Here is a 16,512-nt window from a genome sequence, read left to right on the forward strand (position 1 = left end):
TTTTCAATAAGACCTTCTTAATTCTAATTCTCATTGATTAAATAAATAAATAACCTAACCGAATCTAGTGAAATCTAACTTCGATATCATTTTAGCTGAATATAACCTACTTGAGATAGTCTACTTGAAAATATAAAATGTATACAATTTTTTGTAAAGTGAAAAAGTAACGTATATTTTGAATATAATAAATTTAAAATTGAATTGAAGTACTTTAAAAAAAGATGTATATTTATTTGAGATGGATCTATTCTGGCAAAAATACTTCAACAAAAATTTCATTTCATAATTTATGTTTTATTACTCTATAATGAAAAACATGTACAATCCATTACAAAATGGAATCTACTTCACTTATTACAATAGTTAAGAATCTATATAATACAGATCTCAGTTTCCAGTTCATTGAATACATTATTATTTATCAATTAATTATCTACTCGACTCAATGAAAATACTTTCGGCAAAGTTACACTTTTTACACAATTCTTCTCATATCGTCAATCACACAAAATTCATTTAAACACTCTGTACAAATTCTTACTATAGTTATCTATCATTACAATTATAACTCATTTTATCAGTTCATCAATAAATAATAAATATTATCACTAAATTAGTCGATAATTACGAATCACCTAGTACAATATTTACAACAAATTTCTATAAATAGTCTACTAATATAATAATGTAAATAATATACATTTTCTATTAACAATAAATTATTTTTATTAGTCTGTAGAGATGAGACATTCTCACAAATACATTTGAGTCAATAATGTAGTTCTCAATAAACGTTTTTGAGAAGGTAAAGATTTCAAAAATTATTCCAAGTTTTCCCCTCTTTATTTACTGAGATCACCATTAGTAAATGTACTGAGTGAGAAAACTTTTAAGGGTCGTTTTTAAAGCCATATAAACATGATATAAATCATGTATTATCATCATCAACATACTAGATTCCCTGCTTTTCAATTTATTTCATGGACAGAAATAGAATACTATTGTTTCTTATGGGAGTGTTCACACATACGCAGTCTGCCAACGTATGAACACTCTCATATAAACTAATGGTGTACATTTCCTTAACAACAGAAATTCAAAGAAAAGCAGGGATTAATCTGTAGTATTATGTTCAGCAGGTGTAATATTTTCAAAGCCTCATTAACTTACCAATTTTTTCAATGAATATTCTCAAGGCATCATTATTTTATGGAAAGAACTGTGGATATAACAATTAGTGACTTTATTTTATGATGTTTTATATGAGTATTAGTATATCAACATAGACTTCTATTTTTAATCAGTTTCAACCCTTGCTAAATCTTAATATCAGGATAAGATATTATTATTATTATTTTTTATTCTGTATTATGTTTGTTTGTGAAATGAATGAATTGATTGATTGATTGATTGAAGAAAAGATATAGCATTGATTGAATGGGAAAAATTGATGTCATTCTAAGGAATCATAACCTATTTGAGACAAATTTAAGAAATAGAAAAAGTTTTGGGCAGTAGCCTATTTTTCATTTCTGGATATTGTAAGTTATTTGTTTGATCCATTCCATAAATAGATAAATTATGATTGGGATTCCTTTAGCATTCGTAGCATTCAATTATCTACTATTGAATAAATTAACTGAGAAAATGGTCAAAGTAGGTCGAAACTAGTCGTTGAAATGTTTTAAAGTTTTAAAAATGATTTAATAGAAGGGTACTACAAGTTTTATATTCTTTTTATTAATTAACTGAGAATTTTACTGAAATGTATGAAATTTGAAATAATATGTTACACTACTATGGAAATGACATATTTTTAGTTTTCTCATTTATATGAGTTTTTACTCATTTTTATGATTAATATTTGTGCTGCTGACAGTCTTTTCCTATAGAGAGAGAAATCATTATCAATCATTAATTTAAATAATTAAATCAAAAAATGAATGAATTAAAAAAAGATCAGTCTCAATATGTTTGAAACACACCACAAAACATAAACTATAAGCTTATTGAGATAAACGTTGAGCTTCAAATAAATAAGCTATTTTGATGAAATAGCAAGAGAGTTGGAAATAAATAAAATTATTCACGCACAATCAATTCTTATGAATGTGTTGAGAAAGTTCGAGTATTGATTAAACTAAGAATCAGCTATTTAAAGCTTATAACAGACTACAAGCTAGTTCTAACTCATTAACCTTCAGAAAATAATTTACAACCAGAATCTAATACTATTCAGTTATTCAAAGTTAAATATAAAACGAATATGTTATTATATTTTAAATGTAGATAATTAAATCACTGATAAATAGTTGAAAATTGGACATAAAATGTTAATATAAAAGAAACGATATGTTTCTATCGTTAACACTGGGACTAGATGTATTTCAAAGACTTCGATTAAAAAGAATACACTGATATAGAAATGAAACTTCAAGACAGATATATTTCTGTTAAATTGAATAATAATTAAGACACTCACAAACTACAACTAATTAAAACACAATAAATAAATACACGATAATACGAAAACAAACACAGATTATAAAGGGCTTGCACAAAAATGCAGTAATGAGAGCAAAGCTGAAAATATGAATATTACAAAAAATTCGAATTGAACACAATTGTTGAATAAAAGTCTTAATTCTCTGTGAACGAGATTTAGTTTGGGAATTTTAAGCTTTCAATCAACTACGGCTTCTGCCTTCTGAATAGATTATGATTTACTGGTCTCAAAATTAGCAATTTGTGAGGAACCGAATTCGAATATAAGTTGATTAAAATTGGTATGGTTGAATCAACTTAATGAAGTTACACTGAATTATTCAGTTCTACGATCTAAATCATACGATATAAATTATTAACATAAATATAGTATTTAAAAAATTCAATGCAATGGTTTGATAAAATACTTCAACAGCACATATGGAGCTTTCCTACGACTCATCCAATAATCTATTCAGAAAACCTTGATAAATTTATTTATTCTATCACAATTGAAAACAATGATAAGCTCTAATAACACCAAAAATAATCCATCATTAATGAATATACGTTTAAAAATTCATTAATGATTCTATGATTATAAATTTATTCATAAATGAATGTAAGATTACCCGTAATATTATTTCACTTCAGCTTAAAATGAGCACTCACATTTTTTATGTTAAAGTAGTCTAGACATTTTTTTTCAAAATTTTTAAATCTTAGAACGTTAATTTTTTTACTAGCTTTCAGATTGCAATGTATTGCTCAAAAAATTGCTGTGATTTTCTGTTATTATTTTCATTCAAATCTTCAATTTTATTTCTTCTCTTCATTTCTATTCAATTATTGCTCTCGTATTACTGATCCCCAAGTCGAGTAATAATTTTTTGTAAAAATTACTACCATACTTTTTATTACAATTAGACCCTATCATGGAACTTCATAATGCTCCATTGGAATCCATTATTGCAATTCAATTAAAAGAACATTATAATGCATTTAAAGCTTGAAATCCACCATAATTACATGATAAATTATAAGTTTATATTATAATACACTGAAAGACTTAGCGGTATCCTTGGAATAATAGAACCCTGATTTTCAAACAGTTCTGGTCTTCATAAAAAGAAAGATATTACAATTAGTTCTTATGAGAGAGTTCACAACTTTGCATCTGCCAGATTGTGAACACTGCCATAAGATACAATGCAAATCTATTTCTGTTCACGCAAAGCAGAAACTCATTTGAAAGTTGGGTTTAATAGTCACCGTTTATTCAATACAGCCTTTTCAAACCTAAATAAAATTCAATAATAGAACATGACTTTGTCAACAATACAGAAGGGGTGAGGAATTTTTTCAATTTTCAAGAAAGAAATAATTCATTCATATTTATTCTAGAGTTCTGTCATATACTCGATAATAAATATTCAAACAAATGGGTGTAATAATAGTAATTAATACCACGAACATGTAAATAATTTATAACAGAATATGGGAGCACCAAATCTGTTTGACTATTTCCATGCATAGAACTATGCAAGAGTACACATATTTTCATGTACAACAAAATATATCTATAAAAATGTTTATTCGTTTAGAAATAAGAATTCATTAGACTCAAATCTAGCACAAGAGATTCCCATTTTTATCACAATTTCCTTAACAAATGAACTTTTTTGTCAATGTTTCTAAAACAATCAAACAATGATTTCAGTTAATTATTTTGACAATGTTCTTTTTTTTAATTTCCACAATAAAATTTATTACTTTCCACAAATTCTCTATGAGATTCTCATGAATTATCACAATCACCTTAATAAACCAAAAATATTTTGTTTGATGTTTCTTAAACAATCGTACAATTTTTTTGTTGGCTCTTTCAACAATCTTTTCTTTTTGGTCCTTATAGATTTTCCTTCACCTTTTTCCCTTTCAGAACTTTTATTAACTTCATGATTTGTTGTAGATAAATTATTTTCTCAATCAATTTTTTTCAACGATGAAGTTTCTAGTTTACATTTACACGCTTCCCGTTAATTTCTTCAACTAGGTTGAACTTCACGATTACTTTACTCGACAAATCTTACATGGTCATCGTTGATTTTCTTCCAACGTTTCCAGTTGACTTTTTTAACAAGTCCTGTTGATTTTACAACGTTACCCGTTAATTCTTTCAACTATTTCACAATTACTTTACTTAACAAATCTCGTCATCGTTGAGTTTCTTCCTACGTTTTTAGATAATTTTTTTCAACAAGTCCCGTTGATTTCACAACGTTGCCTATTAATTCTTTCAACTACTTCACGATTACATTACTCAACAAATCTTATTTGGTCATCGTTGAATTTCATCCAACGTTTCCAGTTAATTTTTTAACAAGTCTCGTTGATTTTACACAGTTTCCTGTTAATTCTTTCAACTACTTCACTACCAACTACTCTTACCAAAAAACCTTATCTATTTGGTCATTGATTTTCAAACGTTTTCCTCGATTTTCACAACTCCTTCCCCAAAAACTAAATTTTCAAAATTCTTTCATTTGGCATTATCCTTCTCCTGCTCCTGCTGGGATCATCGACTCTGCGATGACTCATCCTTCTTGGGGTGGTGGGGATCCTTGGGAGGCAGGGGGCGCATGGAGTGGTGCTGAGGGGGTGCAGCGGGGGGTCCCCCCACCCCTACACCCACGGGGGGCGCAAATACCCCAAATAGTTTGGCACGTTGTTCTTCCTCCTCGCTTCTGAACGCGGCTGACATTAGGGGATGATTGTACCTCAGATGGTCGAACCTGCGAAAAAATGATTGTTTATTGAAGAAGATAAATGATTGTTTATTACAATAAAATAAAGAACACTAAACAAATAAAATACATGGACATAACAAAATTAATAAACAGAAATCAGTAAATAATATACAAATATAAAAGCTCAAATTCAAATTCATGTAGCCTAGGGAAGAACGAGACAATACTGTACACTTGAGAAAAATTGTGTTTTCCTCCCTAAAACTGGGTTCACACCATAGTTATTAACAAAATGTTTATAACTTAATCTTTATAGATTCTATTGAACGGAACTTGACAAACACATATATGTTCATCATGTGTATGACAAGATATGTTCAATCTAATAGAATCTATAAGGATTAAGTTAATAACATTTTGTTACTATCTTTGGTGTAAACGCAGCTTCATTACTATGAATCTAATTACATATTTGAGGTGCATACTCTTTTATTGCTTTTTATATTACCAGTTCCTCTTATGATTATAGTGCAATATATTGCTTCCGGTTTGATTTATTTTCAAGTCATACGGTATTCCATCCTTTCCCCTACTGATAAACACAACAATTATCACAAATAATTGAATAAAGTGAAATACATTACATAATTAACAAATCAGATTGATAATCATTGAATGAATGTTATTTAAAAAGTTGGTTCCAAGATGGCGGACCATAATTTTGATGCGAAATATTCAGCTGTTTCCATACTTTTTACCTAAGGTACCTAGAATATATTCAAGGCACACTGCTGTTCACCCCAATCATGTATATTATAATATTATTATGAGTTCATTGGCGATAGTTGGGAGGGATATTTTTAATGAATTTATTTTGTTAAGCTTAGACCAATCTTATAGTTATTGATCTGAAGGTTTTAATCTGAAAAGTTTTGGGCTGTCCCTGTTGGTCCTTCCCCAATCATTTCAATGATTTGTTCTTTGTATCTGAATAAATGAATACATGTTTGTTTCATGTTTTTAGGGAAGTTTTACTGTCAATCTATCTAAATTTGAAATTGTTTGTTTTATTCTGATTTGTATATTCAGATTGATTTGGTGTATAAATTTAAATGGACATAGCCTACATAATATTTGGACAATTCAAGACAAAATTAGAAAATAGAAGAAGTTTTGGGCAATAGCCTGTTTTTTTTTTATTTTCCAACTATTGTATTGTTTGCTCTAATACATAAATAAATAAATAAATAAATAAATAAATAAATAAATAATAAATAAATAAATAAATAAATAAATAAATAAATAAATAAATCTTATGTCTGCGGATTTTCTCCCGTGTGTGAATGAATATATGTTTGTTTCATGTTTTTACGGAAGTTTTATTATCAATCTATCTAATTTTGAAATTGTTTGTTTTATTCAGGGGAAGACATTTTGCAATGTATGTGATATGAAATTAAAGCAACAACAAATTTATTTTATAAAATGTATGAATTCAGGGCTATTTTCTTGTATTAATAAAAAAATGTCTTGTATTTATTTTCTTGTATTTGTATTTCTAGTATTTTCATTCTCTTATTTTCAAAGAGTACTAAAATTTCTTGTATTTATCAAAATAATTATTGTATTTATTCTTTTGTATTTGTATTTCTTGTATTTTCATACTATTATTTTCAAAGGGTACTAAAATCTCTTGTATTTATAAAAAATATTATTGTATTTATTCTCTTGTATTTGTATTCCTTGTATTTTTATTCTATTATTTTCAAAGGGTACTTCAATTCTATTTTATAATTTTATAAAATTTATTTACCTATAGGAAGGATGATCCCAGGGCGCGAAGTGATGAGGCGGCGGCAGGGTACGGGGTGGCTGGGGTACGACAGCATGGGGATGCCCTCTGGCAGGGCCCGGTGGGGCCCCGTAATGGGAGGGTGCACCCATCAGTCCACCCATGTCTTCACTCTTGATTACCCCTCCTGCCGAATGAGCTGCGTGGTGGGGATGAGGGTGTGGATGGTGGGAGGGGGGAGGATGGGGTTGAGACATAGATGAAGAGGAGGTGGAGGAGGAGGAGGGTGGGGCATGAGAGGAGGAGGAGGAGTGAGGGGGAGGTGCGAGTCCCCCTCTATCAGTGGTAGATGGGTTGGGTTCGGAGCTGCGTAGGGGAGAACGCTCTCTCACCTGGAAAAAAATGTAACAAAAATTGGTTATTTCACAACGAAATTGTTTCAAAAAAGCGTAAAAATATTCAAAAATTGTAATACAAAAAGCATACACAAAGTGTGAGGAAAACAGTTGAGCTCGTTAATGAGTGTAGAGCGGAACATCCACTGATCTAGAAACGTTTTCACACATTCCAGAGCAAAATCCATTGGAAACCATTGACCTAAAAAGCTTGTAGGACATTTATTAAGCTTGATGTAAATGTGCAACCTTATCTAAAATTGTTAGAGGAATAGCACTAGGTTACCTCATTTTCCTCTCCCTATCATTTCGATCTTCGCATTTCTGACGCATTCACGTCAAGTATTCTGGAAGGTACAGTTGATGGACAAAGGGGTCGTGGGAGACCCCGGCTACAGTATTTAAGACAAATAACGAAGGATCTGGGTGCTATGAGCTATGAACAATGGAAGAGAGTAGCAATGGACAGATTTAGATGGAAGGCTGCCAACCAATCAAACGATTTGAGCTGTAAGAAGAAGATCATTTCGACAAATGAATGAATGAATGGAAAATAAATAATACTTGTATGAATGAATGATTTTTGTACAGTTAGTCATGTCGGTAGGACGCACTGTTTCTAAGATAATAATATAAGCATGTGAGGAAAAATGGAAAATGCAACTTTCAAACCACACTCATCCCTTTAGCACATGGGGTAGGGATGGGGACTTTTGATATGTTGACCTCCCCACTAGTCCAAACAAAGCTGCAAATTTCAAAATTGTGTTCTAAACATAATTTACTCTCTATAAATTTCTCTGTCGTCAACTGATCTATTGTTGCTAAACTAAAAATTTCAACACTGATTTCAAAGAACTCAACACTGAAGCTGCTGCAACCAGTGAGTACGGTACGGTATAGCATGTAATTACATTCTATACTCACTGGCTGCAACAGATGTGGGTAAATGCGTAAAATAGTGAAATTATACATCTATTGAATTGAATTGAAAAAATCTTTATTCATAATCATGTACAGGTACATCAGGAAAAGCGTCAATATAATACGAACAAACATAACATAAAAAGTAGTAGAAAACAGTCTTAAACCTCCTATAGAGGCTAGAGGCAATATTCGAAGAGAAGTTGATGCTCTATGAGCTCATAATTATCTCTGATTTTTTCATTCATCGTTGGAAAGTCATAAGGCCAAAACGATAAGAAAATTGCAGGGAAAGGGGGATATTCTAGTATAGATGATATAGGGGATAGTATAGATGAAAGTAATGTATGAAACTTGTAGAAAAAATGGTAAGCTTCAATAAGATTTTGTGTGGCATAATAATGTCCGTAAGATTAATAGAAGCATGTAGTACCCTTTCTATTAAAAACATTTTAAAACCTTAAAACATTTCAACAACTAGTTTCAGTCTACTTAATTTTAATAAATTAATTGTTTATTAATTTTAATAAAGTAGCCAATAAAAGTGATGTGATTTTTGTCCTAAAGATGCTTAGTATTCGAGATCAATATAACCTACACAAAAGATCAAATAAAGGTACCTTCAAACCACCACCTCCCCTTAGCACAAGGGGTAGGGGTGAGGAATTTTGATATTGTAAGAAGAAAAAGAATTGAATAATTGCCTCTATAAGGGCGGAGTTAGGACTCTAGGTCCTCTCTGTCACACAACCCAAGAAGAGAAAAGAGTAAGTACCACTAAATAGATTGTTGAATAATCTTTTAGGTGATATCCGACTCACCTGCGACTTAGTATGCGCCGCCGCCTGCATCATGCGTCTCTGTTTCTCCTCTCGTCTGCAGCGTTCACGTTCCCGGCTGCGTTCCCGTTCCCGTTCCCGTTCCGCTGCCGCCGCGCGTTCCTTCTCCTGGTCGTGTTCCCGCGGTTCCGGCTTCAGTGCCGCAGCCGCAGTCCACGGCGACTGAACTGCGGCTGCTGCAGCCGCCGCCGCAGCTGCGGCAGCCGCAAAGCCGGACGGTCGCGGAGGTGGTTGTAGTCTGGAAGTGAGACGGAGATGGTTATGAGAAATGAGACAGAGATGATTATAAGAAATGAGACACAGATAATTATTATGAGAAATGAGACAGAAATAATAATTATGAGAAATGAGACGGAAATAATTATTATGAGAAATGAGGCAGAGATAATTATTATGAGAATTGAGATTAGATTTAGAGTTCTTCCTAAATGTATGCTACATAATATACAGAATGTCCCACGAAAGGTGGGAAATCCAGAAAGGATAGATGTCAGGGCAGGAAAAACCAAATTTCATTCTACATGAAATTTCCTACAAAAAATGTCCAGTACCATTTTCGTATATCGAACCATGTTTTCGAGATATATCAATATGTTTGAAAAGCATCAATAATATTAGAAAACCATCAGTCAAAATTTTATTCTTAGGATATGATTGGAAAGAAGGAGAAATTTATAATAAGATTCATATAATAATTTATAATAATTTCGTTTATTTCACTGCATTTTTACAATAATTCGTAATACAAATACATACATTAAACATAATGGTTGAACATTACAATTGGTAATACAAATACATACCTTAAGCATAATAATTGAACATAGATAATAATATTAAGCATGTAACAGAAAAAACCACAGTGCATCCCTCTTTAGGCTAAACCTGTGTTGAGGGATGTCTCGCTCTCTAGTTGAGTCAACTTAATTATAATACAATAACAATTTTGAGGTATCAAACAATAAAGTAAATTTTATACAATAATCAGTGTGCTTTTCACAAGATGGGATTATGAATCTTTAACAATAAATTACATTTGAATGAAGACAGCAAAAAAATGTAAATAATATTACACCTCTATTAAACCTTTTTCTTCATAGAAGCGATTAAGTCTATTCTTAAACAAATTGTAACTGGGTGCATCTGATATATCTGATTGCAGTTTATTGAAAAGTCGTGGTCCCTTAGCAAAAGCATGTAAGGAGGCCACTCTACTTCTTGTAAAGGGTTCTTTTAATTTATTAGCAACATTTCGACGAGTGGAATATACATGTTCATCCATAACTGGAAACTCTGAACGTCTTAAATACACAAACTTCAAAAGATTTATTTCAAATAGGGTATCAACTAAAAACGCCAAATTCTCTATACAATACTTCGGTTGGATATCTTATGGGTCTCTTTAAACATATTTTTATTATTCTTTTATAAAGAATTATGAGAGGTTGCAAAATTGAACTCCCACAACTTCCCCAGGATACAATACCATAGCAGATAATTGACTGTATCAGTGCCAAGAATACCATTCTTAATTGATAGATAGGAAGGACATTCCTTAATTGAACGAATTTATAAATCAAAAATAAAAATCAATATAATTTGCTTTTTTTATTGGCGCTTTTGAACTTTTCATGAGCGCTCAAGGTGCATTTGTATAGTTCAAAGCTAAATTTAAAACAGTTTGAACGCTCATAATTAGTTCAAGAACGTCAAACAATATGGCATTAGAACAGATTATTAATCATGAACGGGATCTTTTAGCAGTCCTTCCATTAGATGAATTATGTGTAAATCACTTTTGAATCGATCATAGCTTACTTATAATAATAGAAATAGAGTTGAAAAATATAGATCAGCCTACCTTGCCCATGGATCATGCAGAGGAGCATGTGGAAAGGCAGATGTCAGTGTAGGAAAAGCCGAAGCTGGATACCTTCCAAACACACTGCCACCTGGAAGTGAAACAACAAATTTAATAAACATAAACTATAGTTACCGTACTGTATGTAGATACTGTCTTAATATAGTAACCAAAATAACGTTCCAAATTTTTATATAGAATTTAAATATATGGAGGAACAAGCATCTCAAACTTGAATAAAATACTCCTATTACAAAAAGAAGCAATAAGAATAATTCTAAATCGTTTATCCTCAATAAGGAAGAAGGAGTATGAAAATTTCGTTGGCCAATCTTTATAGCGGTTCCAAGAGTACGGTATGAAATTTTATGTTTATCGACGTAAAATAATCGAAAGTTATCATTGAACTGACAAAGCAACTTGGGTGACTTAGGGGTTGTTACTCAAATATTTTAAATGTTTATCCAAAATGGCGGCTGATTAAAGTTTTCGTTTTTAAAGGAATAATTATTGATAAAGTTCAATCAGCCGCCATTTTGGATAAAAGTATCAACATTTCTATTGATGTCAACTTTTTCGATTTGAAAAGGCCTTTAAAATGATGTATCACACAATGAGTGTTTACATTCAAAATATTTGTGTTACAACTCTTTATTTACTTAAAAACTATAACTTCAATCAGCCGCCATTTTGGATACAAGTATCATAGAACATTTTAATTGATGTTATATCTCTTGTTTTAAAAAGGCATTTAAAATGATGCACCACACAATGGGTGTTTACATTTAAAATATTCGAGTTACAACCCCTAAGTCACCCCCTTATGAGGGGTTGAAATCCCGTTGTACGTCAAAAGGTAGAGTGTTCGAACAATAACTCAACCTGAAAGTTACAGTACTAGTAGTTCTGTGAACAGTAGACCTCGTGCTCAGTGAGTTACATTGACCGTTTGTTATGTTTTCTCAAAAATTAATAAATAATTTATCAATTAAAAATGTCTAGAAAAATCCTAAATAAACATAGAGCTTTCTGTCCTATATCGTACCGTGACGTGTCGTCCCGGAATGTGAGTGTGAGCGCTGTTATCAGGTCTGGCTGCAACTGTCTACAACGTTGATGGAAAGATACAATTTTCAAGATGTTCGATGTTTTTGAACGGGTAGTATTATAGTTAACTGTCTAAACTAACGTTGATGGAAAGATAAATTTTCAAGATGTTCGATGTTTTTGTACGGGTAGTATTATAGTGCACTAGACAGCTGATTTATGATGAATAATTCTATAGTCCACTAGACAGCTGATTTATGATGAATAATTGTATAGTCTGATTTTTACGATAATATTGGCGAATGAAGAAGGCTCCTTTTTCCTTTTATATTATCCTTGAAATGCAAAATTTCCAAAAAAAACCTTGTATATACGTCGACGCGCAATTTAAAAAACATACCTGTCAAATTTCATGAAAATCTATTACCGCGTTTCACCGTAAATGCGCAACATAAAAACATATAAACATTTAAACATTAAGAGGAATGCCAAACTGTCGACTTGAATCTTAGACCTCACTTCGCTCGGTCAATTATATGTACATCAATATTCAACTTATTGAAGGGTTCCCATACATATGACTCACTCTGTATAATGCAAAGTGCACGTCAGATCATGCATTAGCAGAGAAACAAAATCTGGAAGAGCCAATCAGTTTATGATTTTCTGTTGCTGCTGACACTGAACGCAATCAGCAAGTGCAAGCGTTCAGTGTGAGAGTTCCTATTGCTCTTTCCATAGTTTGTTCGTCATAGTTTGTTTGGTCATGCTTGACCACGCGTGCACTTGCACCTATACACATCCAATCAGATCGTACCCTTACTATAAATATTTTACTAATAATTATTCTCAAATCCTACAAACCCAGATTAAATATGGTCCGGTTGCAAAAAAGCCTGTTGAATTTTAACCATGATTAATTTCACGAGAACCAATAAGAGAAGGCCTTTTTCATAAGACGGCTTCTCTGATTGATTCTCGTGGAATTAATCACGATTAAAACTTAACCGGCTTTTGTGCAACCGGCACCATGTCTTTAAATATTGTACTGAATTCAAGATCTACTAACCCAACGACGAATAAGGCGACGCGGCATCGAAAGGAGTTGGCGGTGTCCGATGCGAGGGGGGAGGAGGCACAGGCCCCCCGGGCACTGCGCCCCCCACAAAGGGGCTCGGACCAGTGGGTGGGGCCACAGGGGGCGCGCCCCCCAAGTGGTGACGTGGCCCCAGCATCTGCTCTGTCTTGGTGACCGCTTTTGCTTCGGCTGCCTGTTTTTGTTGGTGATGGTAGATCTCCCAAGCGATTCTCACGTGCATGGCGTTCCATTTTCCCGTTTTCTGTCAACAAAAAAATGAAAAATTAGTGGTGAAAAGGAGGTGAAATTAAGGAAATGGTAAACTAGTAGTGAAAATGAGGTAAAATTTAGAAAAATCTTTGACATTATTGAGAAACGTGGGATCAGTTGAAGAGTTATAATTATTTTTTATGCTGATAAGGTCCTTCAATTAGATATACATATCAGTATTTATATAATGATACCCAAAGACCTTAAAGAGATATAGACCCACAATGCCTATGCCTTCCCAATGATAGCTCTTACTTGAAATTGAAGGCCGCCATTGGGATATTTTAGCACGAGATATTATATCTATATATTTGTAATACTATATATTACAAAGGCATTGGTATGTAATAATCTTATGGGTTGCCCCCTCAATGGCCGATTTCAATTCACACATTTAATGACATCATAACCTCACAAACAATATTCATAACCTCAACCTTTGGACAACATTAACTTTTTATCAAAATTTGTGGAGAGGAATAGAACAGGCTCAGCCTAGTTTTTCCTCCATTGTCATAATTATATTATGATTGTAGTATTTTGTACAATAGATAAATAAAATGAATTCCAAGTACGACACTAGCGCTGCATGTGAGTCTATGCATCTTTAAGGTTTTTGATACCTATACCTATACATCTAATATCGTCATGATACTATGGAAGAAAATTCAAGTAGTTTCAAAATAAATGTGTGCATTCATATCTTTACGGAATTGCAGAACAAAATTTCATAATGAATGTACTTTTAGGTTCTTTCAAATTAAGTTTACAAAAATACAGGTAGAAAATGCACTGTATTCCATAGTCTATCACTGTACTAAACTACTGTAGAATACGGTATATTTACAATAATGAAGCCTACTGAGCACAAATGTAGATATGAGATATTATTATTTATTTATTTATTTATTTGTTGATAGAATTACAAATCATATGAATATGATCGGGATAGCCCAAAACTATTCTGTTCCCAAATTTTTATAAATAATAAAATGTCCAAAAAATCTGGTGTGGCGCACTCACACAACTTTCCTTGCCGTTATGAAAATTGATCACCTGACGCTAGTGTTCCCGCGCATCTCAAGTCTACTATTCAAAGATTTGAGCCAGCTGGTGACAGGGCAATAACGCTGGAGACACACATGAGGTCTGCTATCTCTTCATAGTGAATGATTTAATAGAATCAACAATAATTTGCAATTGAATAATCACCTTTTTCTCGAATTTAAAGCTTATTTTCAATTTTAGGTGAAAATGTCACTGAACATAAATTGTAGAGATTTTCATGCTCTATCTACTCCTTCTAATTTTTTCTGTTTAAATTGTATCTGAAGCCTGATAATTGGGAATCTAAAATCTAATTTTGCATTGATGGGGCTGAGCTCCTGAAATGTTTACAGATATAAGACTTGTGGCAGTTGATAGAGCTTATCGATGACTATTTTAGGTATGAATTTGATCAAAATCGTTGGAGCCGTTTCCGAGAAAATCGCGAAAAAACCCTGTTTTTGACAACATTTTCGCCATTTTAGCCGCCATCTTGAATTGCATTTGATCGAAATTGTTCGTGTCGGATCCTTATAGTGAAAGGACCTTAAGTTCCAAATTTCAAGTCATTCCGTTAATTGGGAGATGAGATATCGTGTACACAGACGCACATACACACACACACACACACACACACACACACACACACACACACACACACACAGACCAATACCCAAAAACCACTTGTTTGGACTCAGGGGACCTTGAAACGTATAGAAATTTAGAGATTGGGGTACCTTAATTTTTTTCGGAAAGCAATACTTTCCTTACCTATGGTAATAGGGCAAGGAAAGTAAAAAACAGGTAGAAAATGCACTGTATTCCATAGTCTATTACTGTACTAAACTACTGTAGAATACAGTATATTTACAACAATGAAGCACTGTTGTAAATACTGTAGTGAATACTGAGCACAAATATAGATATGAAATGAGCTGGATACTGATGTGATGATACATCTATAGTAATACTATAGGTAGCACTCGATTAACATCAACTTACTATTCCTAACTGTCATTATAAAGTTTGTATTTGAACTAACACAATCTCAATTACGAGTATTTATAATTAAATTATGAATAAATATATTGTCTTGACGAATAAACTATAATTATTTGAGTTTGAATTGAGTATCATTTCTCATCATCATCATCTTCACTTCAGGGATTAGGTTTATTAATTAACCAGTTCCGGTACCCATCTCTTTCTTGGTCTCCCTACATCTCGTTTTCCAGTAGGTCTATAGTTTTGGACTACAACGGGAATTCTTCCAGGTGGCATTCTATCCAAATGACTGCACCAGTTGCGTCTATTTTGAATAATTCTTTCATGTAGAGGAGCAACCAATAAAACCTGTCTTATATCGGTATTTCTGATTCTATCAACTCTATTGCAGCCAAATACACTCCTTAGAAACCTCATTTCTGCAGCTTGAATTCGACTGTTCATTCTACGTGTGTGAATCCAATTCTCACTTCCATATAGGAGAGTTGGAACTGCAATGGTACTATAGAACTTTATTCTGGTTTCTTGTCTTGATTTATTTTTGAGGTTTCTGTGTATAGTGCCACATATTTTCTGAAACTTTGAAATTTTATTGTATACATTATCATTTCTGCTGAATTTATAACGTGGATCTTACTATAGATAGTTTTTGGGAGTTTTGAAGATCTTTTCATATCGCCGCGATATTTTGGAGAAAAATTCAAGTTTGTTCAAAATAAACGTCTGTGCATTCATATCTACGAAATTGCAGCACAAAATGTCATCATGAATGTACTTCAAGATTCTTTCAAATCAAGTTTGGAAAACAACAGGTAAAAATCATCATGAAAAGATGAATGAGTGGATGGTTATCTACAAATATTGTGATTGTGAATGTGAGTGATAAAATTAAATTAACAAGAGGAATCAATCCATGAGAATTCAAAAGTGTAGTGGTGATTTTCAAGAAATGAAATAAATTATTTCAAGAGAGTAGGAATTGTTATTATTCTATCTTGAAATTATTTTGTATTGTTT

At 32.3% G+C, this 16,512-nt stretch overlaps 1 protein-coding gene across 1 annotated transcript in view; it reads right to left on the reverse strand.

Annotated features, from left to right (window-relative positions):
- Positions 1 to 3,662: 3,662 nt before the first annotated feature.
- LOC111046625 (proline-rich protein 36) overlaps positions 3,663 to 16,512 on the reverse strand; it is a 302,205-nt gene continuing 289,355 nt past the window's right edge. Inside the window, exons 18-22 of the mRNA XM_039436012.1 lie at positions 13,165 to 13,435; positions 11,049 to 11,139; positions 9,170 to 9,425; positions 7,051 to 7,421; positions 3,663 to 5,282 (exon numbers count right to left, since the gene is read on the reverse strand). Coding sequence (XP_039291946.1) covers positions 5,066 to 5,282; positions 7,051 to 7,421; positions 9,170 to 9,425; positions 11,049 to 11,139; positions 13,165 to 13,435 — 1,206 coding nt within the window. The 3' untranslated portion in view covers positions 3,663 to 5,065. The remainder of the gene's footprint in view (positions 5,283 to 7,050; positions 7,422 to 9,169; positions 9,426 to 11,048; positions 11,140 to 13,164; positions 13,436 to 16,512) is intronic.

This window comes from Nilaparvata lugens, chromosome 10 (assembly GCF_014356525.2).
Source record: "Nilaparvata lugens isolate BPH chromosome 10, ASM1435652v1, whole genome shotgun sequence".
Lineage (NCBI taxonomy): Eukaryota > Metazoa > Arthropoda > Insecta > Hemiptera > Delphacidae > Nilaparvata > Nilaparvata lugens.